Raw genomic sequence first — 24,143 nt, 5'->3', positions numbered from 1 at the left:
TTGGGCAACTTGGGCAAGAATTCAGTGGATTTGAATAGAGTAATAGAGGTTTTTTTGTGTGTTTTCTTTTTTTTTCTTTTCGTCTCATCATATTTAGTTCATGCCTCCATGGCAGAGGAATGAAGTGATAAGGTGCAGTGTAATTTTTTTCTGAACCATCTAAGAAAAATTCTTCGTTGTGCAAGGACTCTTTCATTAACCATTAGAATTAACTTTTTGTCTGTTTTGCTAGTGGAACAGCAATCTGTCTGTCACTAGTACCATAAAAATATTCCCTTTTTGTACAGTTTACCAAAATATGCTGGGAAGATTCTCTCTTTTTTAGTGTCTGTAACTCTCTAACCTATGCATGTGACTGTGTTTTCTCTTAACTTTGTTAATAAAATGCCAGAGCTTGCATAACACAGAACAGCAAAAAGCACTGCATATTTTTGTCACCCCTTGAGACCTAAATGGACTAACAAATTTCTAATAATTTTAGTCATTTTTTTATTTGGATATTACCGTAATAAAAGATACTTAGAATAAGCAAAGAATTACCCACCTTAAAGATTCAGACCCTGCTTTCTTTTTTTTTTTCCTGTATAGTCTGACGCATGTATCATTCTGTATATGTGTTGTGTCTAAGAAGGTTTTTGTAAATACTGCTAGCTTAAAAAAACATATAAAATTTTGATTTAATTTGTAGAGATCAGTTATTACATGGCTCTTGAACCACGATCCTGCAGCACGACCAACAGCTGTGGAGCTGTTAAAAAGTGAACATCTTCCACCACCACAGATGGAAGAGTCTGAGCTCCATGAAGTACTCCACCATACCTTAGCAAATGTGGATGGAAAGGCCTACCGGACTATGATGAGTCAAATATTTTCACAGCGTATATCTCCAGCTATAGACTATACCTATGACAGTGACATGCTTAAGGTTTGTAGGTGTTACGGGGATGTTTTTGAGTTTTCTCATGTATTGGATTTAAAAAAAAAAAAAAAAAGTGAAGTTGATGTGGTTAAACTCAAAGCATGCTTGAGATAATTGCAATCTCTTAAGATTAACCTTCACATTAGTTCCCATTTAAAGCTACAAACCTGTACTATGGGGGCTGAATACCCTCTTCCCATTTAACTTTACATTCATTCTTCAATGATGAAATAAGCTTTATTCTTAATTTCTGTCAAACTAATGCATCTGATTGCCAACGTAAATTGTGGGCTTTGGCTATTTTCTTCCTTTTCTAATGGTGCCAAAGTAACCCTTCTCTGTCTGTAAGCTCATAAATCTTTCTAAATCAAAATACAAGATAACACAGTAAAATAATGCTTTGTATAACTGTAGCTTTTTATTGTGTAAACTTTACAATTGATTATAGTGAGAGAAGATAGCAGCGTACTTATTACCTATATTGTATAGAGTGTTCATCGCATATAAATTATATTTGTACTTTTTATTTGTGATGGTTTCAGGGTAGTTTTTCTATTTGGGCAGCCAAGATACAGCAGCATGTATGTGAGATTGTCAGCCGGATATTTAAGAGACACGGTGGGTGTGTTTACAAAAGTTGTTCATTTCCTTTTTTGTGACTGAATGGATTCAAGGGAATGGAATGGTTTTGTTGCTATCACATGAGTCACAAAGTATGTTCTGGAGTTGCATATCACTTGTAAGTTTTGTATAGTTTTTGCTGTTATTTTGGCATCCCCATAGCTGTTAACTTCAAATCTGAATGATTTAAATTTTCAATAGAAAGGACAGTCAAAAGCTGAATTGTCTTTGATTATATCTCATTGTTCTGATGCGTCTGTGAGAGCTTTTAGATGTAGAGAGTGCTACGTAAAATGTAGGTATGAGTATGGGGATAGCTCTGTGGTGAGAGACCAAACATCCACGTGTATAGTAACTTGCCTGCGAACAAAGCTAGAATGTGAATGCCTTAAAAAAGAATGTAAAAATAGAGCAAGTGTGCCTTCAGCTATACTGCCCTTAGATTTGCAGTTCAGGAATTGAGCTGGAGCTAGTGTTGTGATGATTTTCTTTCTGTTACTTTATCCAAACACTAGTAATAGTATTTAATTAATTTTTCTTCCTTTAAAAAAAAAAAAATATATATATATATGTATACACTGTCCCATTCAAAATGTTTTAATTCATATTATTTTATAGGAGTTAATTGTGTTTTCTATAAAAGTGGATAATCTTTATAATAGAAACTGGAAGATTTCCTAGTAGATATACTAGTAGCAAATAATCTGATTAAGCATAAGGATATGACAAAATAAGAGAAACAGAAACCTGAAGTGAAATAAAAACTTACCTTTTTTTCCCCTCCATTTAAAGCTTGACAAACTTTGGAAAGCAAAGTTTGGATATCTAATTTTTTTCAGTCTTTTAGTGGGGGGGAAACATGTTTTCCATTAGTTTTTATCTCTATCTGCAATGATTATAAGCATTTCCCTATATTTCGGGAGCTTTCTGGTTGATTGCTTTGATTTAAGGCTTGTGTTGAAATCTAGTTGAAGATTTTGGTAAAGCATCTATAATAAAGTAGCAGTTTAAGAGTCAGTAGAGAATTTAAAACAAGAAAGTATTTTCTCAATAATTAGTGATTATATTGTTTATAGTAGAGTTTCCTCTAAGGATTAGATTCATACAGATAGATGGTTGCAAAATATAATCAAAAAAAAAAAAAAAGGTAATTAACGAGGATTTTAAAGTCAACCACAAACATTTGAGGCAGTTTTTGGAGAAATGGGATACATTTTTGAACAATATTTGTTCCCTACAGAAGTGCCTCTAGACCAAAACAGTACTACCACTATCTATAGAGTTTCTAATTTGTTCCTTTTGCATGTTTTTCTGAAAAGTGTTTAAAGAGGGAGGGCAAGGTGAGGATTCTGCAGGGGCTGTGGAATTGGCACTTCTCTGTTTATTTGAGGGCTGCCTTGTGATTCCAAGAACTGTGGAAGATAGAACATCAGAGTTTGGTTGATGTGTTTCTTTAATAGACTTTCCTCTTCCACCACTAAAGGATGTTTAAAATAATGCAGTTTTTAAAAAGTATTGGTTGAGATTAAGCAACCTTGCAGAGTATGATATAAACTTGTAAAAAGTAGATGTTAATTTGGAAATGGGAGATAACAGTATTTTACTATTTTTACGTAGGAGCCATCAAGCTGCATACGCCACTGCTCATGCCTAGAAATAAAAAACTGTACGAACATAACGAAGCTTCATATTTCATGGATCACAGTGGGATGCTTGTTATGCTTCCTTATGACCTCAGAGTAAGTAGCATCTTCTCTGCAGGAAAAGCTGGGTTTGAAGAGTGCTGTGGTGTTTGTCAATACCTTTGGTTTACCGGTTATGAATTTGGTTTATGCTTATACTTCCTCAAACTACTGAAGCAGTCTATCTTTCAGTGCCTGTTGTGTTTTTCTTAGTGCTCAGAAAACCAGTCATCCTGGTTTTCACAGCTGGAACTGTTAAAAGAAATTTTTTATTTATTTATTTATTTTACCATAGGTGAAAATAATGCCGTATTATCAATGTGGTAGATGTCACTGCTGCTTTCATTTTTTTTCTTGCACATGTATGAGACAAAGGACTTTTCCTATGACCAGTGAAAATATTCTTATCCCTTATTTATATGTCTTTTCTAGAGAATGTATGTAACATTCTGCCCAGTTTTATGTTTCCCTTGAGCATATATTGTAAAGGGTCATTCTCCTCTGGAGAGGAATTGTATGTGCAGTTGAAATTTTAGTGTCTGTGATTCAGTACTACCCAATTAAATGCAATGTTGGTGTAGTTAATTGCTTTGCACTTAATTAAAACCTAAATGCTTTAAGTTATATTTTTTCATATATTACTGACAGTTAAAGAACCTGACCTTTTATATTCCGTATTATTAATTTAACGTCAATGTGACTCACTCTTCCTTTGCATTTATAACATCAAGCTATATATACAGTGTGATTCACAGCTAAGGACTTGTGCAGGATCTACAATATTGATTTTTCTGTTGGATTTGCTTGTTTTGGAAAATGTATTGGCCAAAGTTTTATTAAACAAATACTCCTTTATATCTTCATGTAAACGAAAAAATACTTGCTAGTACATTTCAATAGGCTCATAGTCAAGTTTATGATGATGCATTTTGCATTCATTAGGGTACTTAAGAAAGGTCCTTGTTTCCTTCTCCAAGCTATTATAGAACTTTCTTTTTCTTTTTTTGTTTGCCTTTTTTTAAGGCTTGTCACAAAGAGGATTGATCTTATTTGGCTTTGGCAAATATTTAAGGCATTATTACACATGAGAAGTGTTGACTATGTGGTAGTAATTCATTTCCAGTTTAAGAGCAGAGCCAGACTGAAGGTTTTGTTTCCACAATTTTTATGTATTCTGTTTTTCAGATTCCTTTTGCAAGATTTGTAGCTAGAAACAACATATCAAACTTGAAAAGGTAAGGGACTTAAAGACACTTTGCACAGATGAACTGCTTTATGACAGTGAACACTGAAGATGATGATTCATTCTTCAATGTTTCCTTTAGATACTGTATAGAGCGAGTTTTCAGACCTCGGAAGTTAGACCGCTGTCATCCCAAAGAACTTCTAGAATGTGCATTTGACATTATTACATCTACTGGAAATAGTTTTTTGCCTATAGCAGAAACAATTTATGCCATTTCAGAAATCATTCAAGAGTTTCCAGTGCTACAGGTAGATTCTCTAATGATGCTTCTTGATTTTTTAAAAATATTTTTTACTCCTTTTCCATATAAAATTTTAATCTAAGTAAATATTCAATCTATTGTGTTCAAAAAGGGTAGGTCCTCTAATGAATATAGAACTTTGTGATCACAAACTTTGTCAATAGTCAGGTACAGAGCATTGTCATTTAAATAAAAATGTGTTTTGTAGGTAAACTTAAAATGAAGCAAATGTTTGTATGTATCATAAACACTAATTGAACCCTTACAGTGCCATTGAAATAATGTCTGTCTTCTGTCAGGCAAGTGATTACTGTAGAATGGGACAGACCTTGCCATTCTTTATTTATAAGTGGAAGGTAAGGTGATGGAAGAAGTCTGGAGTTACTTTTGAACAATGGGAGAAGTTATTAAATGTTTAAGAAACATCTTTTTTGGTATGCATTTAGGGGTGTTTGTGGTAGATTTGTTTTGTTTTGTTTTAAGCAAATTAGAGTGCTAATAAAATATTTTTATTGTTTGATTTTTTCTTCCTTTCTTTTTCTCTTTTTTTTTTCCCCCTTTGTTAGGAAAGAAATTACAGTATTTATTTGAACCATACTTCCGTATTGAAAGCTATACTTTTGCATTGTGGGATACCAGAGGATAAACTCAATCAAGTTTACATCATTCTGTATGATGCTGTGGTAAGATACTGGATATTAAACTAATCTTTGTAATGATCACTTAGGTTATCTTATTTTGTGGAGCAATTTCTAAAAATGAGGAACAGAGAATTGCCAGCATAGCAAGGAACATCTTTTTGATACTTAAAATGGCTCACTATCTTTGGGCTGTAAAACTAGATCAATAACTTTTCTGTTACTTCTGGAATAGAGTGTTTCAAGATAATTTTAAAATTTATATTTACGAGAGAATTATTCACCTGTATAGTGAAGAACTGGTAGGCAATTCAATAAAAACTTCAAAATGTGTATTAGTAACATTTTGATCTTTTCCACCATGCAGAGAAAATAGTTTAAATTCATTCGCATAATTAAGATAGTGTTTATATCCCAACAAAAATGTGTATTTCTTAACTCTTTACTTTTATCCTTTAATTTTTCAAATTTATTCTTTTTGGGTTTATGTTAATTTGCATAAACAATCTTGTATTTGTTTATGCAGAAATGCTTTTCAACAGAAGTTGGTAGTTTTTACTTCTGTATGTTTCTTGAACCAAGCCAAATATGACCTCACTAAGAGATAAGTAGAAAGTGTTATTTATCATTTTCACTCTTCTAAAGTATGATTGAAGTTTGTAACTAGAACCTTTAATTAAAAGGATTGGAAAGTTATGTTTTAACTCTTCTCAGCACTAATAATATTTGTTGTAACCCAGTTGTTTTGAATACGTTTACATCTGTTTCTCTTGCAGACTGAAAAGCTAACTAAAAGAGAAGTAGAAGCCAAATTCTGTAATCTCTCTCTGTCATCTAATAGTGTAAGTAATTTTAATTCAGTGTTAAATTACTTGAAACTTGACATAAGCCAGAATATTACACTGACTTTGAAATTTGCTCAACCAGAGTGAGAAGAATCAACTGTTACATCCACTGTCCAAAATAAATTAGTCTCTTTGAAAGTGGTCTGATTTTGTTCTCTGCTCTCTCTTGAAGACAGTATTGCTGCTTTCCATGCATCTGTCTTCTCTTAAATGTGTTTTGTATTGTGAAAATGGTGAAAGGGTAGATGGAACACTGTACAGAGTGATATCTAGTAAAATGAAAGAAACTTAAAAAAAAAAAAAAAATAATGAATTGTCTGCAATTGTTGGCAAGTCTGCCTCAAGAGAGCTGAGGCTGATGTCTGGATGCTCTGATAGGTTGCTAGGAGGAGCAAGGGGAAAAAAAAGGCCAATACTTCACTCACACAGAAAATTATGCATATTTTTTTTTAATGTGACCTGTTATGAGCACTGTCAGTCATGCTATCTATATTTTTATTTTATTTTTGCTTTTAGCTTTCTCGACTCTACAAATTCATTGAGCAGAAGGGAGAAGCAAGTAATGTATTTCCTTTTTTAAACACAACGATAAAACAAAAGCCAGGTGTGACTCAGCTGTTGAAGCATGGCATGAAGGATCTAGAGGAAATAATTGCTCTGTTGAAGCAGCTTGGAATAAAGCTTCAGGTTTGTAAAAACTCTCTACTAATAAATTTGTTGTTTTGTAGGCTACTGGGCCATGTAATTTGTCATGAAACAAACTAATGATATGTTAGGGTAGAAAAAGCACACCAAAATATATGTTGTTCATACTTGTTTTGATGACAAGTAATAATACTGGCATTGTTTTTGAGAGATTCATTTTAAGAATAAGTCTCTGGATCGATTTCTATCTTAACTGCACAGAGATTTTCTTCCCAGCAAAGACTGAAGTCATTACCCAGAGCATAAAGAAATTTTAAATTTTGAAATAAACTACAAATATTTTTAAAATACAGAAAGCTGATTACTGAAGGCATCCCCTTCCACCTTCCTTGAGACTTGCTGTTTGGAGTTTGTGTTACAAGTCTGTTGTGATGCATTAAGCTTAAAGCATTATTTCCTTATTTTTAACTGTACTTTAAGCTTTTGGAGATAGTGTTTTCATATGTCTTCCTAATGTGGGGACATTGTTGTCAATACATGCTGCTAAAAGCAAATGAATTATATTAACCAGTAATATTGGTACAAGACTTGTTCATTTATTCATTTTTATTTTTACAGGTTTCTATAAATCTGGGACTAGTTTACAAAATACAGCAACACAATGGTATTATCTTTCAGTTTATAGCATACATCAAAAGAAGACAAAGAACTGTGCCTGAAATCCTTGCTGCAGGGGGCAGATATGATCATCTGGTATGTGCATGTCTCTTGTAATGAGTTCAGATGAAAAGAAGAACGTGAAAAAGATCAAAATCCTTTTTGACATTTTTCAAAGATAAATGTTTGGTTCTTCTGCTTTGTCTTGTTTTGAGATTCCACAATTTAGAGGACCACAGACAGTAGGACCAGTTCCTTCAGCTGTTGGAGTCAGCATAGCTATAGACAAAATAACTGCTGCCGTTTCCAGTATGGAGGATTCTGTAAGTTTGTTTTTGGGGAAGTGTGGTTGTTTCTGCTTACTCCTGACTGCTCAGTAACCTAGTTGTAACTACAGATAGGCAAAAAAATAAGAGATGCAGATGTGTTCCAAAATACTGTACTGAAATAGAAAACATCAAGATGACTTGTTTTCTTCTGTGTCTCTCTACATAGCATTGTTTAATAAAGTAAGGGGAACAGCGGATGTTCAGGTTTATACCCTTTGATTTTTAATTCAAATGAGACATTTTTCTCAGTCTGAGCATTGTTTCAGATGAAAAGTTACAACTGTTGATATTTAGGTATTGTTACTTTGCCCCTACAAAGAAGGAACCTTAAGGAAATGGACTCTATATGTCTCAGTTTCATTTGGTTGTGGAATGTGTATTTTACTAACTTTTATTTATAAGAATAAATTAACATTTTTCAGTTTAATGAGAAGGAAAGAACGGAAATGGCTAGGATACTTGGCGGGACATGCAGTTGCCTTTTGTCAAAAATTAAAATTCAGCACCTTTTAAAGATGCTCAGGAGTATGGTGGCTCTAAAAAGAGGTGATCTAACCCCTCTTTTCAGGTTTATGCATTCTGAAAAATGTTAGTATATATATCCTTCTTTGTTACTTTAACTGCCTTATGAAGGTTAAAAGGTGGTCTGGCGGTTACTATTGTCCCTCTTGTTTTCACTTTTCCTTCAGATTTCTGTCAGCTCATGTGACCTGCTGGTTGTAAGTGTTGGTCAGATGTCCATGGGTAGAGCTATCAATATTGTTCAGAAACTCTGGACTGCAGGAATTCCAGCTGAAATAATGTACGACTGGTCCCAGGTAGAATTTCTTTCTATGTGTGCATATTGCTCTACTCTAAGATTAACACAGACTGACACCATTTTTTTTTATTATTTTTTTTTTGAATCACAGACTCATAAAGCTGAGAATGCAGAATGCTACTAAGATACAGTAATGTTAAGAAGGTCTCACTGGCCTTGCAGTGCTCTTCTTCTCTAGCTGTCAGAGTCTTTAAAAATTTTATTGAAGGATCTTTATGTGCATCTCAGAGCACAGAGGAGTTAAGTGACCTGCCCCATTATAAATCCTGAGTGCAGAATCCAAGACCTGTTGAAATCAAGGAGGTGGAAATCACTTAAGTTAAATCAGGGCTAAGCAGCCTCATTTTAAGTGAAGTGAGGATGCTTCAAGGCAGAAGCATATTTTGTACCAGTGAAGGTAATAAAGGAGGTGAGATGAAGATGCAAGCAGAGCAAATCTCCATACACCTTCACAGACCCTTCACAGATTCTTCATAGATCTTCTTGGTTCAAAGAATCTTCCGAATCTGTTGAAATGCACGACAGGCTAAGCCTACACTGAGGGCAGCTGTGCTGTGCAGATTGTTCTTGCACCTTTATCCATGCTGAAAGGAGGCTCAACTGCATTTCACTAGTCCTGCATTACTTGTGCTTCTTTTGTGAGGACAGCTGGCAAGGAGGAAGTTGTAGTTTACTGTAGCTAGGACAGAGGCTGTGCTGCTGAGCATGTCTTGTCCATAAAGTGGATCCAGATAGTCTTTCCATATGGGAACTAGGACTGCAGGGCTTAGGAATTCAGACTGCCTAGTGTAGATTTCAATTTCAATTTTTAAGGAACATTGGGTGAACATCTGAATCCAAAATGAAGTTTCACCTCCTGGATTTGTTAATAAAGTTTTCCTCACTTAGCAGAATTTATATTCAGTGCAACAGCTGCATATTGAGTTTTTCTAATTGAAGACAGGAGACTTTGATTACTTAAAGTGATCATTTTATAATCTGTCCAATTTCCATTCCGTTCTCCTTCCCCTCTTCCTATTTCAGTCCCAGGAGGAACTGCAGGAATATTGTCGATGCTCTGGGATTACATATGTGGCTCTTGTGTCAGATAAAGAAGGAAGTCACGTTAAGGTAAGCATGGTAGCCAAGGATGTTCAGTGCTATTTCAGATTGATAGTCTGTTTTACATTTTTTTTTATTCTTTTCAGATCAGGAACATTTTATTTTCTGTAAAACTTTAAGTAGATGGAATTCAGGTAAACGTGGGTTTGGTTGTTAAGTATCAGAAAGTTCTTCTGAAAAAGCCAGCTTATTATCCCTCACTACATTGTTGTTCAAACATGCAAAGAGTCTGAACCACGCTGTTCTTCTCTGTAAGATAAGGCTAAGACACAAAGATATGACTGTGTTAAAGCCTGAATTACGTATCACCTTCTGTACTATATCTGCTCTGCAGCCTCTAGTTTGGTACCTTCTTAGAAGTCAAAAGTTTTACAGTATCTTTGATTCTGGATCATTTGGGAAAAAAAAAAAAAAAGATTTTTTCTTTAATTGAAATTCATTCTTTGGAGGAAAAACGTAATCATTTGACAGGAGATGGCATGGCCATGTCATCTATTTAATGTGAGTTACTAAAATATTTTTTACTTAACTTGTTAATCACTTGCCTTCTCATTGTAACAGAGAGAGCAAATAAGTGTGGTAACTATATGAAGAAGTAGATTTTGATTATGAGAATGAGATGTGTGTTTGTCTTCTATGGGACTGTTACAGAGTGTTATTTTAAATATGACTTCATTGAAGCAAAATCAACAAAGAACACTAATGAGATGAATGCTGTTGTGACTGGTTAATCTCTTACCAGTAAAGATGGAGCAGATATTTTAAGTTTGTAATGTTTGAGTGTAATCTTCGAAAACTGCAAGGCAACCCTAATTCTAACATAATTCCTTAACTAAAAATAAAAAAAAGCCCCAAACCAAATATGCTTTTATTAATACAGTATTTGCACCTCAGAAACAATTTGTTAAATATTACTTATCACATATAAGGTACATGCTGACAAGATAGTTCAAGCTTTGGGAATAAGGAGGAAAATGGTTGGAAAAAAATTATATAAAATCAAAGATTTAACAGTCAGTGATTGATTGGTTATGATGACAACTTCCTCCCTTGACTGCTTCACCTTTAATGGGTGAATAATCCAGTTTGGTTTTGATTAAATTTGAGTAGTTTATTCATATGCCATTTTAAGAATCAACAATCCTAAGAATCACTGAAATACATCATAGGTGAAATCCTTTGAGAAAGACAGACAGACGGAGAAAAGGATTTTTGAATCTGACTTATTAGATCACCTGATCCAGAAAATGAAAACTAAAATCTGTGATGAAAGATGTAGTAGGTAAGTAGCAAAATGTGTACACGAATAGTCAAAATTAGACAAATGCTTGTTTTTTAAATGAAATAATTTTTAAGATATGCCTAGTTAAACCTTGATTTTATTCAATAAGGAACAAGAACTTTGAGTTCCTTTTGAGGGGAAAAGAAAGCAAAAAGCTTGGTTATAGAATTTCATTAAGAGATTGACTTTCCTAGCAGCTGTTATATTCAAACATCCTTAGAGCTTCAAAAATTAGAAGACCATGTGGTCGTCCAGCTGGAATGCTACTACAACAGCAGTACTGTTTGTACGGCAGGACTGCCTGCAAGTCCCAGTTACTGAACAGAAGTCATTTCCATTCAAGCACTGTGTAACTGAAGGATGAAAGCAGCAAGTCCCTTTCATTCTGAGGCAGTGCTCATATGGTAAAAACAAAGGTGTGACTCCGGCACGCCTTGGCTGGCCCAAGTGACAGTAACACCTAGCCAAAGACTTGGGGTATACAGCAGTACTCTACGTCTGTTAAAATTATTGTTTACTGTGACAAATAGAACTTAGCACAGAAATCACAGGAATGGTTGCTACAGCCACAGTGATACGCTTAAACAGTAGAGCTGTTACTCATACATATATATCCTATAAAATATTTAACTACACACAGATCTATACATGTTTATGTATCTGCATTATGTGTGTGTACATATATATGTATGTAGTGGCAGAAGGAACAGTTTCTGAATTCTAGGCTGTATGAATAAACCAACGGATTTGATACCCGTATTTCTGAGTAGACTTAACAGTAAAGGAAATATTTAAGCTGGGAAAGGCTTAACTCAAATGTAGTGTGTACAAGTGGGTGATACCTCTTGATACCCACCTCTGAATTCTCCTTTATCTGGCCTCTGCCAGTCTTAGCATTTAACTTTGCAACTAACCTTATCCTTATGTGTTTTGTGACAGACCTACAAGGATCCATTAGAAGTTGTGAAAGAAAGGCATACTTTCTAAAAGTTGTCTTATATCTAAATCCTGAGAACAGAACATAGAAAGGAAAAAAATTGGTAATTCTAAACAGAGAAATGAAGTAATTATGATCATAATAACACTGAAAAATTTTTCTCCTAATGAATCCTGAACGGGGAAAGTAAATGGATCCAAATAATCAAAAGCATCTTTTAATTCGTGATCAATATTACTTTGATATTGTAGTATCATCTCTCAAATCTATACGTTGTAGATTAAAATAGTAATATAAAGACAGTATTCTCATAATATATTCTGGTATTAGGATCTAAATCACTTTTGAATGAAGGGGAGCACGTTTTTTTGTATCCATAGGAAACCCAAGGATTGCTGGACTACAGCAGTAGTCCAATACAATAGCAATACAATTGTTCGTGTAGTTCGCTGGGCCTAGTACCTCAGTAATGTAAGTTGTAGGATATCCTGTCCATTCCAGAATAGAACACAGATTTATCTGTTGAATTGAAATAAGTATATTTGTATGATAGTCTAGAACCAAGTGTATTACAGCATGCCTTTGTTATTGTTAACTTGCTTCCCTAACTGTCTTTATTTTTAGAGAAACGTCAGATAATCTCTCCGTACCAAATCAAAAGGGATCATTTGCTAATATTTCAGGTATTTAGTTACTGAACATACAAAATGATTTCTCTTTCTGCTTAAAACAAGTTTTGCAAGAAAATCTGGTTGGAACATAATTTTTAAAAGTATTACCAAGGTCTGTGTAGGAAAATGTGTTCTAGCAGCACATCTGGTTAGAGACATCTTCCCCATTCTCAAGTTTTGTTCCAAGCGATCTAAAACTGAAATCTTCTCCAAAGTAATAACTGCTCAGACCAACATACAGAACATGTCTGATATAAGCAGTCATTGATACAGCGAGTGAGAAAGGGGAAAAAGACAAAAACTTTTTAACCTAAGAAATTAAACGTTATCTTGATGAAAAATGAATGATTACCATTTTAAGGTTTTTCATCTTCACATGAAAATACCTGTGAATTTATAGACACTTATTTGCACTGCTTAGCCTGAAAATAGAAGCAAGTAATATTAAGTACTTCTTATAGTTTGTCATTTTGATAATTACTTCAGTAAGTACTTGTTTAGTATCTGACTTTGTTTTTAAACAAATGCTTTTTTTTCTCTTGCCTGAAAGTCAGGAACACTGCCGTGCTTAACTTTTTGGGTTTGGTGTTTTGTTTTTTTTTGTGATTACCTGAAATGTCGATTTGAATTTCAAAAGAAACCATTTCAAATTTTAATTGCTGTTGTTTGGGGAAGCTTGTAGGTATGCTATTTGTTTTGTCATTGACTTTTCTATGGGACAGAGCATTAAGTAGTCGCCTCAATCCTGTAATAGCTTTTCTTTTTTGATATTATGTCTACTACATTCTTTTATAAATTCTGTAAGTCATATGAAACTTTTTATTAGTTTCAGAGAACGCTGATTTAAAATACCATTTTTTTATACCTAGAAAGTCTCTTAGTCATAAGTATGCATTTTGAGAATTTACATGCACGTTTCACAATCCTCTCCACTTGACTGTATTTTTAGCATCTTTTTGAATAATACAGTAAATCTTAAACATATCAATATTTGTGAATTTTTCTGTTTCTTGCTACTTTTTGTAAAAAGAAAAAATATAATCTAAAACTGTGTATTTGTATTTTAGGTGTGTTTGAATCGCATGGAACTCTTGCAGTGCCTAAAGTTAGTGTTATAGCTCCTGAAAAATTATCTGCCAGTGCCAGGCGTCGTCAAGAAGTTCAGGTACACACATCCAACAAGTATTAAGAAGTAATCATAAGGAATGTCAGAATTTATATTTTCATTATCACCTTAGACAAATGTATTCTGATTGTTCGTATTCATAAAATAGACTATAAACAACTCAAACAGTTGAAGTCAAAGAATAATTTTTTGAAAAAAAATTATTTAGGATCTTGGGGGTTACCTTTGACATTGTTGTGGCTCAGCCATTATCATATATTAGAAATCCCACTCTAGTAGGAAAAATGGTTCTGCAATTTGCTATTTTTTATAAATACTTACATGCTAAAAGTGCTATGTTTTATAAATACTTACATGCTAAACTACAGTAGTTATAGTAATGTAGAAAGATGAAATGATACTGTAAAAGCAAATGCCAGTTTACTTATTTAGGGTTAATGGCTTCGAGATACTTAGAGTACATAGTAAAACAAAACTGTAATCTTACCCCCTTTTTAGTCCAAATTCATAGGTGCAACAAAAGTGACCGCTATAAATACTTCTTGGAACCAAAAGAAATAAATGGATGCTATTCTTTGAGCTAAACAGGGTTGCTGCTTTCAGTTTTTTAAAACAAGCATCTTTCCAGGGTACAAGACAATTTTAATGCAAGGCTACAACTATTTCTGTCAAATGCTACATTTGCAGAACTGTTACAGCTTGCTTTGCAAAAAGTGTTGAGAGGAATAAGCCATGCTTTGCTATGGCTTTCCAATCAGTCATTTCTCTTCAGCTATAGGTGATTCAATGTATCCACTTGCAGGTTCTTCCTGCTTCTGGAAAGCTGTGTAAGGCCCACAAAGGCAGCTTTTTTAAGTACATACCTGAGACTTCACAACGTAACATGCAGTTCAGTCTGCTTTAGCACAATACCGGTATTACCTAATCTTTATTACTGCTGCAAGAGTGGCGCAGCCCATCTCCTTCCTGTCTACTCATCCAGGTCTGTCGTGGATTTGTTACTGAAAATTATATTGAACATGAAGTTTAGTTTAAATGTGATGTACAACTTGTGCTAGCATCAGCCTTTTCTGCTCTCCTATCTATGAAACAGAAAACAAGTGTTCCCAGCCTGGGTCACAGAAGTGGTGTATTTTATTTTTGCCCATCTTTTGTTGGCAGGTACAAACAAGGCTTCAGACATTCATTTCTAGCCTGCAACAGAAAACAAGTGAGATTGAGATTTTAGCAGTAAGTATTTTGGCAAAAGCTTTCATCTCAGATTTGTAATTGAATTGGATGATGCAGTTGTTACCTATAACACGTTACTGCCAATAGCCTCACTTTCCTGCTGGATTTGCTCTTACATTTAAACCAACACAGCATTTGCACGTGGCTTTTAGACTGCTGACCACGTCACAGAGGACTCTAAATAGCATACGCTTTTCAAGAAATATTTCCTATTTGCCTGTGCCTATTTTGAACTTTCCATAATGCAATCTGTCATGAACAGTTTGTTTAAAATGCTTAAAACCTTAGCATATTCCCAGTGCTGTCAGCATGAATGCTTCCTTGGAATTCAAAAAGTGATTCCCTTTAGTATAACTAATCTACAGTTAGCAAACCCGTGATAGAACTGTTAAATATTTGATTTCTTAATGTTTTTGCAGGTAGATCTGCCGAAAGAAACTGTGATACACTTTTTATTATTAGAGGTAAGCAATTAAGTATTATAGTGTAATTGAACAACAGATTATAAGTTTTGTTCCTAATGAAAACGAATGTACAATTTACCCATTGAGGTGTTCAAACTTGAAAGGACTTTTTACTCAAATTGCTTGAATGAAGCTAGAAAAATCTTCTTGTCAAATTCCCTAGTTACAGAAGACACCAATAGGAGGTCCTAATCCAAAACTGGATTTTTCCCAGAAGTTACCTGAAATTAAGTCTCACTGTGCATTTTTCAAAACCAGTAAGCGTTAATGGGTGGTTTCAGGAAGTATTTCCTGAAGCTGTTAATGAAGGAGTCCCCCAAAGTAGAGGCAATTGGTTTGAGTACAGTAGATGAAGAATCTGTTCCTAGTGAAGATTAAATAAATGGAGGATACATGAGTATTATATTGACCCCTTTAAAAATTCAGAAGCTACATGATTGTTGTTTTTTTTGTTTGTTTGTTTGTTTTTTCCTGAAGACAAAGCTCTTTACCTCCCCCAAAGAGAGCAGTTGTTTTGAAGTCAGAAATTCCTATCAGAGGTGGAAATCTCTCACTGCCCACCCCCCTTCCCCCCCCCCCCCCCCCAAAAAAAAAATACAATTTTCATCCTGCCTGGAAATGGATTTAGATTTAATACTTACTTTCATGCCCTATATTTGTTCTGAAGCAGTATTTGTCTAAACCTCAGTGAAACATCAAAAATTTACAAAATACTTAGTCTAGTCTACCCAAACCTCAGAGAGCATTCATCACCTCTTAGTTCAGAAAAGGGAGCAGGCATACAATCAGCTTCCATCATTTACTTTTCACTGCCCTTATGGTAAAGTTCTCATCTTTCACCCAGCATCACTAAACTGTCTTAAGAAACTGATCACTAACAAGTCTCATTCTTAATACCTTTTCATAAGTCAAGTTGCACTTATTAACATGAATTACATTTAAAACCTTTTAATACCCTGTTTAATTAAGGGATGTTGACGTTAGGCAGTGTTCAGAAGACTGAATCCTACCAGTAGAAGTATTTCCTTCACTAAAGAATGTAGTACTGTTTTACAGTTCCTTGTCCATTTTTTTTTCCAGTTTGATGGAGACAGGCAAGCCTTTGATGCTACTGTGAGACAACTGATGTCACGATGGCCAAAACAAAGATGTTCATATTTGCAAGCAATTTGTGACGAAATTTACAGCATCAAAATGGAAAAGAGGTAAAGTTCTTATAGGTACATAACACATCTCATTGTTTCCTGAAATTGAAATTCATTTAACCAACAGCTCTTAATTTGTTCTCCCTGAAGGAAAAAAAAAAAAAAAAGTATTTGGGAAGTACATATATATTTCTTTGAGTACTATTTCTGCAAACATGAAACAAAATGGAAAGTTAACATTATCTAATCCTCACTTGTGATAATCTGAATTCTGCATTTTGTAAACCTTTTCAAGAAATTCTAAAATATACTCCCACTGTTTTCATTTACTGCTTTGTTCAAACAACTAAATAGTAAATAATTATACATCCAAATACACTACTATTATATAACCCTCTTTTCTCATGGGAGGGACTCTTAAAATTGAGTGCTTTTTAGTTCCTCCTGTTCTGAAGGAATGTGATGGCCATCCAGCAAACCTGAGAGACTGCCCAGCTTCAAGCAAACACAGTGCATGTTCTCTCACATTTACAGTAAAGCCCACTTCTGTTTTCTAAGCGTAAAAAAATTTATGTTCAACTCAGTCTCCTTGTTGGATCTGGCAAGGCTGAAACAGTGTATTCCAGGCATGTTGTTTTAAGCCCTAAACTTTCAATTTTTGCACGTACTGACACAGTTAAGTAGGATTTGGATATTCATTCCCCAATGAGCGTTTCATTTATAATACATTTTCTTAAATGTTCAATTTGAACATATTACGTAACATATAAGTAAGACTAAAAATTGGCTTTAATTCCTTTTTCTTAGAGATGCACCAAAATTGCTTTATCTGCCAATGTTTACTAAGGCAACTAAATACTAAACACAGCACTTTCTTTCCTATGACTTCCAAACCTGTGAGCAACAGAACCCAATTACTACAATTATTACAATTACTATATTACTTCATACAGTGTTGGGTGTCTGTCTTCTTTTCCCATTTTATGGCTAAGCAATGTTTTGTGTGCAGGCATAAGCCTTCAAAAAATTAAATTACTAGCTAAAGAGAAAGGGAACTAAGGGGAAAACTGTAGTGACAGCACAAATGAATTAAAGCTACTGCTTTTCTACTGAATCTTTGCTGTTAGCTGAGTGTCATGATTTCTCATATGATTTATAGATTTTTAATCCGTAGCTTCAAAGTTTTAAAACTAATTTTTTTTCCCTTTGCAGGGTTCCTGCTCTCATCCTGTACAGTTACCGAGATGAATATAAGGTTTTGTTTTAGTGCTTTAATCATTTAAGCATCTTTTCTGGGATGCTTTTTACTAATAGACAATAGTGTTTCGCACAAAGGAATTTCATAATGTTGTCTTAAAGCAAGACAGGCAGCCTTTTTAAGTGTCCAGATTGAATTTCATGTGTAATATAAAACTGTAAATTTATTCCAAAAAGTGAAATATTTTATAGGTAATTAAGGAACAGTCTGACTACAGCTAGAGATGTGTTACTGTGTAAATTCTTGCACCATTATGTTGCGAGAGAGATTATTAGCTGTGCCAGGTATAATTGACTTTTTTTTTTTAAGAATGCCTTGTATGTCCATATGCAATAGTGCTGAAATAAGCGTCTCAGTTCAAGGATTAGAGATGTATTATCTTCACCTCTGAAACACTTTTAAACTTTTTTGAGGAAGGGCTTTGTGTAATAAAAGATTTGGCTACTAAGCCTTTTGAAGTACATATTACAAGGTTTTGTGATTTTTCTTTTTTGAAGAAAATTCTGCCTTAATCTTAAATCTCAATATAAAAGGTAGTAAAAGACATCAAGCTGAGAGTTGTGCAAACCTGGTTGCCTGTGTTTGTCCCATCCCCTCACTCCTACATTCAAATCAAACAGCTGTTTCCTGACAGACAAAAATAAAACCTGATGCAGGACACAAACTTGTTTCAGACCAAAAGGCCCTCAAGGTAAGACTTGAGAAAGAGTAACCTGCATGTGCTTAGAGGTATAACTGAAGTTTTGATCTAGCTTTCTTCACATGGATTGTCAGATTAAGTTTGCATTTGAAGACACGTAAGTAATGAAAGGAAGGTAAAAATTACGTTCTTGAAGCTACAGCTTCCCAGTCAATGCTTTTTAGAATTACCACTGTATTTAAAATTAAGTTGTAACACATTAGGAAAAAAGCTAAACAAATGTAAATATCAATTACAGCAGCCTTTGTTGCTGTAAGTAATTATATTTCATACCAAATTAACAAATATGAAAAAATTATGTATTTCTGCACATAGACTGGTCTTCACCCTTTCTCCCCAGCCAGTACCTTGTTCACGCTTCTTTTTCTTATCACAAAAGGTTGTCTTCAGTACTGCAGGCTCACTGCATTAAGAAAGACCTACTTCTTCTGCAGCCTTTTCCTTTTAGTGAAAAGGAAGGAAAAGGTAAAATATGCAAAGAGTTAACTTTGAAAACAACCCCAAACATCTGAGAACTGCCAACACTGCCATAGCAACGCATAGAAGTAACGCTGGGGGAGGGTCAGTCCTAACAGCACAGACAACTATCATTAGCAAGACACATCACAGCAGTCATTACAACCAAATCCATTTCTCATTGTGTTTAATAGGAACAAGTAAGTATTCACCTTTTACATCTGCTCATATGAAGGAGCTACTTTAAGATGCGAGGATGGGGAAATCCAGATCCCTGAATACGTTGAAGGATGAAGTTTTAAAAAACAAACATTCAGGTGACATGAGCATTCTTAAGCTATGCCTGAAAGGACCGTGATGCAGAGTCCTGCACTGCCCCACCCTGAGCCAGGATCAGCACAGCTGGATGGGCACAGGATAAGGCAGAGCTGATGAGCTGAGAGCTCAAGCATGGGACTGGCTGCCTTCAAGGCATCTGCACTGCATCAGATAAACATGGCCCTCAAAATAAGACAGAAACAGGAAAGCTGCTGTTCCTGGATAATAGGTTGGCACCCACTTTCCCTAGTACTACCAAGACTTATCTTTGAAACTGGGCATCTGTCACAGAGACTCCTGTTCCAATCTCACTTTGCTCATGGTGCTGTGCACTTCTCTTTACCCTCTGTTATCCCCCAGATGGGTTTTACACCGCCCACTTGCATAATACAAAACAAACAGCAGTATAAGTACAAAACTAGCTGGCAGACGAGTGTAAAGTTATTTTGGTATAACCCTGTAAATACTCCTGCCATACAACAATCCATAGAAAGCATCTCCTGCTTTCAGTTTAAACAAAAGTACTGATCACATCCCAGTATCCTGCTGGAAGGAAAGCCAAAGACAAGTGGTAACTCAAAAAGAAATGGACTTTGCTTTGAGCAAGGGTCAAGTCTGTTGCAGTGATGGTCGGACACTTCCATCACTGTGTTGCTTTACTCTTCTTGTTTTTGCTTTTCTTGTCCTTTTTCTTCAAGCCATCCATGTTAGCTCTCAGCAAATTAGAATATGCCTGAAACAAAAATTAGAACTGTTAACAGAGCAAACACTTAAGTACCAATGTAGAGGCAACACTTCACCCATTGTTTGTGGATATCTATCTTCATTTTTTTGGTTCTCAGTTACTGGCCCTGAGCAGCCTGATCTCGTGGGTGGCATACCTGCCCACGGCAGGGGGTTGGAACTGGATGATCTTTAAAGTCCCTTCCAACCCGAGCCATTCTCCACATGCCTTCATGCTACTGCACTGGGAAACTATTGTTTCTAAGTCAATGCAGAAAGTTAGGTATGATAGAGTGCACACATTTGTGGAAAACAAAATCCAGTTCTAAAGTTAATCTGTGTGTCAGTTCAGCACTGATTCAGCTCAGTCACACCAATCCCCTGCTTCCTACTGACTACTCCCCAATAGGTACAGAAAAGGAAGATAAGGCACACAAAACTTACCATCTGGAATTTATTTACTTCCTTTGAGCTCACCTACAAAAGTAATACGAGATGTTAACCACAAACACAACAGCTTCAAAATTACAAACTAAAACATTAGTACTTGTTTTCCCACCAGGGACTATCTAATGTCTTTAGTAGCAGCTGGATCAGCCCATGACAGTCAGCAGTACCCAGGCTGTACTGACACGGCGTAACACCTCACTGACTCAGAAAAGTGAGAAGACTCCACATTAGATTAAGCAAATCTGAAAGCTGTTCTCCCCAAATCTGTGTTTTCAAATGGGAAGGAGGTGAAGAAACATTCTACGGAAGGTTTTATTTCACTGTAGGGCTAGAACTTAATTGACGTCAGAATGCAAGTCCTGGTATGAAACACTACAGCCCCGATCCTCCCCACTATTTCTCAAAGCAACATTTTTCCTTGGATTACTTCATTAAGAAGATCTGAAGTCAGCTAAAGCCTCTCTCAATCTCACATTCAAAGGAAACACATCAGGCTCTCAACTTCTAAGGTTAACACCTCCTGAAATATAAACAGCTCTGTAAATGAGAAAGAACATTGGGTGTGCTAAGTGAGTCTACCCCATGCTTGTCTATTACTGGCAAGAAATACAAATCCCTTTCCTATTGTTTCAAAGTCAGGGAACATTGTGTTGTTTGACGGGGTGCAATAACCTTCAGTAATTCCACTTCAGTAATTCCAAAAGCCGCCTCTGTCAGCCAAAGTTGACTGTGGGACCTTTCTTCTCCTTAGAGACACACCATTTGTCCTCGCACTGCAGGTTCTGTCACTGTCCTCTTTCCTTCTGCCCACATTACCCTTATCTCCAAAAGGAGCTTCCCCCTTCCCTCCCTCCAGTTCCACCTGACTGAGAACACAACAGCCACGGTTTCTGAAAACAGGCAGGGAGCCTTCCTGCTTGTCTGGCAACACCATTTTGAAGCCAAATGCTGTGTAAAAAAACGAAACCAAACAATCTGCAACACGAACTGCAACTGCAACACTTTGGCATCCTGATTTCAGTTATGCTTTTAGCTACCATACGGTTTCTCTGTAGAATTAAGGGGGCAATTCTCGTGAAGTTGATGCAATGACACGTTTCACTTAAAACACGAGGTATTACATGAAAGCCAGGTAGGGCTGCTCATCATTCTAGCCCCAAGTTGTCACTTACCACTGTGCTGATTTTCTTCTTTCCATCCGTTGCTCTGAGAAGACACTTATTGTCTGCGGGTTCAAAGCTTTCTACGTGGCCTTTGCGCGGGACTGGTTTTGTTCGACCATCATCTGCATTGAAATATAGAGAATGTTTATTTGTATTTGGCTAGAAATTGTGGGATGCCTCCTGACTTGAGATGTTAAAAATTGCTCATGAGGAAATCTGTAAGAATACCTGAAAATTTATGGCCATCTGAACTGAATTACTGTGAAACCGTTCACAGATCCCTTCATCTGTAATCCCATAAACTAGGGCTGCCTGGGCTACCTGACTAACCCAGCACAAACACACAAACCTGTACACAGACACGCTGCGTGAACCGCATGTTTCAAATGCACTTCAACCTACAGCACTCAGCACAGAGCCCATAGAAAATCTGTGAGGAACCTCAGAGCCCACCTGGTTCAGCTCATCATGGGAGAAGCGGGGCCTGGGCAGGATTCCCTTAGCACCCCGTGTGGCTGAACCCTGTAAGCCTCAAAATGCTGGGGGGATCCACCACATCCCGGGGACACGGCAGCACCACCACAGCTCCCCACTGCAGCAGCCCGTGGATTTTCAGTTACCGCTTGGTAACCAGAACGCCTCCCTGCTCTGCGTGCTCCAGAGACCGCCTGCCTTTACGGCTCCCAGCCCCGCAGCAGAGGGGCCGTGCCCCGTCCCGTCCCCCCCCCCGCACTGAGCCCTTGGCGCCCGTCTCTGCCCCCCCCCCACTCACACTTCTTCAGCGTGATGAAGACGCTCCCGGACGTGCGGCACTTCTGGAACAGCCGGGTCAGCTCGGTCAGGAACTGCAAGAGAAGGCGGCACAGCGGGGCCTCGCCTGGGGGCCCACACCGCGATAACGGCCCCGGCCCGGGCCCAGCCCCCCCCAGCGCCCCGACGCGGCCCCCTCCGTCCCCCCCCCCCCCCCGGCACCTGCTCGCTCTCCAGCAGCACCATCGCGCCCACCAGCTCCGCGCTCCGCCGCCGGCCCGGAAACGCCGCACGCACGCACGCACGCACGCACAGCACGCACAGCGCGCGCACGCCCGGCCCCTGCGCACGCGCGGCGCCTCGAGGCTCCGCCCCCGCCCCGCCGCCGGGCAGCGCCACGTCAGCCCCGGGAGGGGGGGGGCGGGGCCGGCCGTTAGCGGCCGTTAGTGGCCGTTAGGGCCGGGGGGGGCGGTGAGGGGCCGCAGGGGAGGCGGCGCAGCCCGGCTCGGCCCGGCCGCTCCCCGCGTTGTCCCCGCTGCCCCCGCTTGGCAGCAGGGGGAGCTGTGGGCGCGCGCAGCGGGCGCCGGGCAGCGCTCAGCGGGTCCCGGCCACCGCCTCAGCGGGGCTGGCCCGGCCCCAGCGCCGCCCGCCCGCACCGCGCGTGTCCTTGTGTCCGCAGGGTTGCGTTGTGTCAGACCCGAGCGAGGACAGTGCGGGGGTGCTGCGGGTTTTTATGGGCAACTTGTGAAAGCAAAACAGAAATGGAAAAACTCAGCGCTTGCAACGTTCTCCCTTGGAAACTACCCTGGGCACAGAAACTGGGAGCCCTAAGCCGTGCATTGCCAGTCATGCTCGCCAAAAGAGCGGATGGGTGGTCGTGTAGCTGAAGCACGGGGGCGAGAGCTCTCAACCAAATTCTGACCCTCAAATCCACCGGAGAATTCTTGCGTGGCCCCAAACCATTCTCCCCACTCTTCTGTAGGACAGCTCCTCTCTCCTAAAGATGAGAGAAGATAGAGAGTTTTTCTCCACACTTCATGCAATGTAATCCATTAACTCTTGTAGGATGAGCACCACGGAGTCTTTCCCCTCTTCTACACAAAATTCTCAACCTGCCATTGGGAGCTCCTGCTGCTGCTGAGGTGTGCCTTTGGCACTGCACACACAGTCCTGGCCAATCCAAGCCAGTGATCGAGGCAGCAGTAGCAGTGTAGCTACAGCATCTGGGACAGGGGCATTGGGCAGCTGCCTCCTGAGGTAGATTCCTTGAAGGAATCGGTGATACCAGGATTTCTGATAGCACTGTATGCTGGGAGAAACCACTGTGAGAACATTTCTCTGAATACAGACAGACACTCCTAATTCAGGAAGGACAGTAAGTATTTCAGAGCAGACGAGCAAGAAAAACAAACCACAAGTGAGGAGACCACAGGTTCCAGACAAAGGGAATACAGAGAAGCAGGGGACGACTGTTCAAAATCTGTTGGAGAATAGCATGTGTGTCTCCACAGTGTGTGACAAATGACTTACTGTAGGTATCTAAAACATGAGAAGTTTTTAGAAATGTACAGTTTTGGAGAGCCTTTGTTTCACAATAGGTTATATACCAAGGTATGCAAACAGAGAGAGAGAGAGAAACTTCTACCAGAAGCTCTGACTGTTCGATTCCTCTTGACGTTGCTTGGTGTCAGTAAAACACAGATTACACAGCGAGGAGCCCTACCAT

The 24,143-nt window shown here is 37.7% G+C and overlaps 2 protein-coding genes across 5 annotated transcripts in view; one reads left to right on the top strand and one right to left on the bottom strand.

Annotated features, from left to right (window-relative positions):
• Nucleotides 1-18,320, top strand: part of EIF2AK4 (eukaryotic translation initiation factor 2 alpha kinase 4) — a 38,696-nt gene extending 20,376 nt beyond the window's left edge. For 2 of the 4 annotated variants that reach the window (XM_068684259.1, XM_068684260.1), the window contains exons 21-39: nt 689-925; nt 1,462-1,537; nt 3,158-3,279; nt 4,408-4,457; nt 4,548-4,716; nt 5,276-5,392; nt 6,124-6,189; nt 6,709-6,879; nt 7,456-7,590; nt 7,710-7,817; nt 8,513-8,641; nt 9,667-9,753; nt 10,914-11,026; nt 12,588-12,646; nt 13,702-13,799; nt 14,922-14,990; nt 15,410-15,454; nt 16,535-16,659; nt 17,812-18,320. In XM_068684259.1, the coding sequence (XP_068540360.1) occupies nt 689-925; nt 1,462-1,537; nt 3,158-3,279; nt 4,408-4,457; nt 4,548-4,716; nt 5,276-5,392; nt 6,124-6,189; nt 6,709-6,879; nt 7,456-7,590; nt 7,710-7,817; nt 8,513-8,641; nt 9,667-9,753; nt 10,914-11,026; nt 12,588-12,646; nt 13,702-13,799; nt 14,922-14,990; nt 15,410-15,454; nt 16,535-16,659; nt 17,812-17,866 (2,031 nt within the window). In that variant the 3' untranslated portion in view covers nt 17,867-18,320. The other 2 variants (XM_068684262.1, XM_068684261.1) reach the window with 2 other exon arrangements.
• An 863-nt stretch (nt 18,321-19,183) lies between these two features.
• SRP14 (signal recognition particle 14) lies at nt 19,184-22,801 on the bottom strand. The gene is made up of 5 exons (XM_068684263.1): nt 22,640-22,801; nt 22,440-22,512; nt 21,677-21,789; nt 20,499-20,531; nt 19,184-20,064 (listed from the first exon to the last, which is right to left on the bottom strand). The coding sequence occupies exons 1-5, from the start codon at nt 22,661-22,663 to the stop codon at nt 19,975-19,977; spliced, it is 333 nt and encodes a 110-aa protein (XP_068540364.1). The 5' UTR covers nt 22,664-22,801; the 3' UTR covers nt 19,184-19,974.
• Between the last annotated feature and the right edge of the window lie 1,342 nt (nt 22,802-24,143).

This window comes from Anas acuta, chromosome 5 (assembly GCF_963932015.1).
Source record: "Anas acuta chromosome 5, bAnaAcu1.1, whole genome shotgun sequence".
NCBI classification, from domain to species: domain Eukaryota; kingdom Metazoa; phylum Chordata; class Aves; order Anseriformes; family Anatidae; genus Anas; species Anas acuta.
The sequence above is the reverse complement of the archived record's forward strand: the minus strand, read 5'-3'. Positions and strand labels throughout refer to the sequence as shown.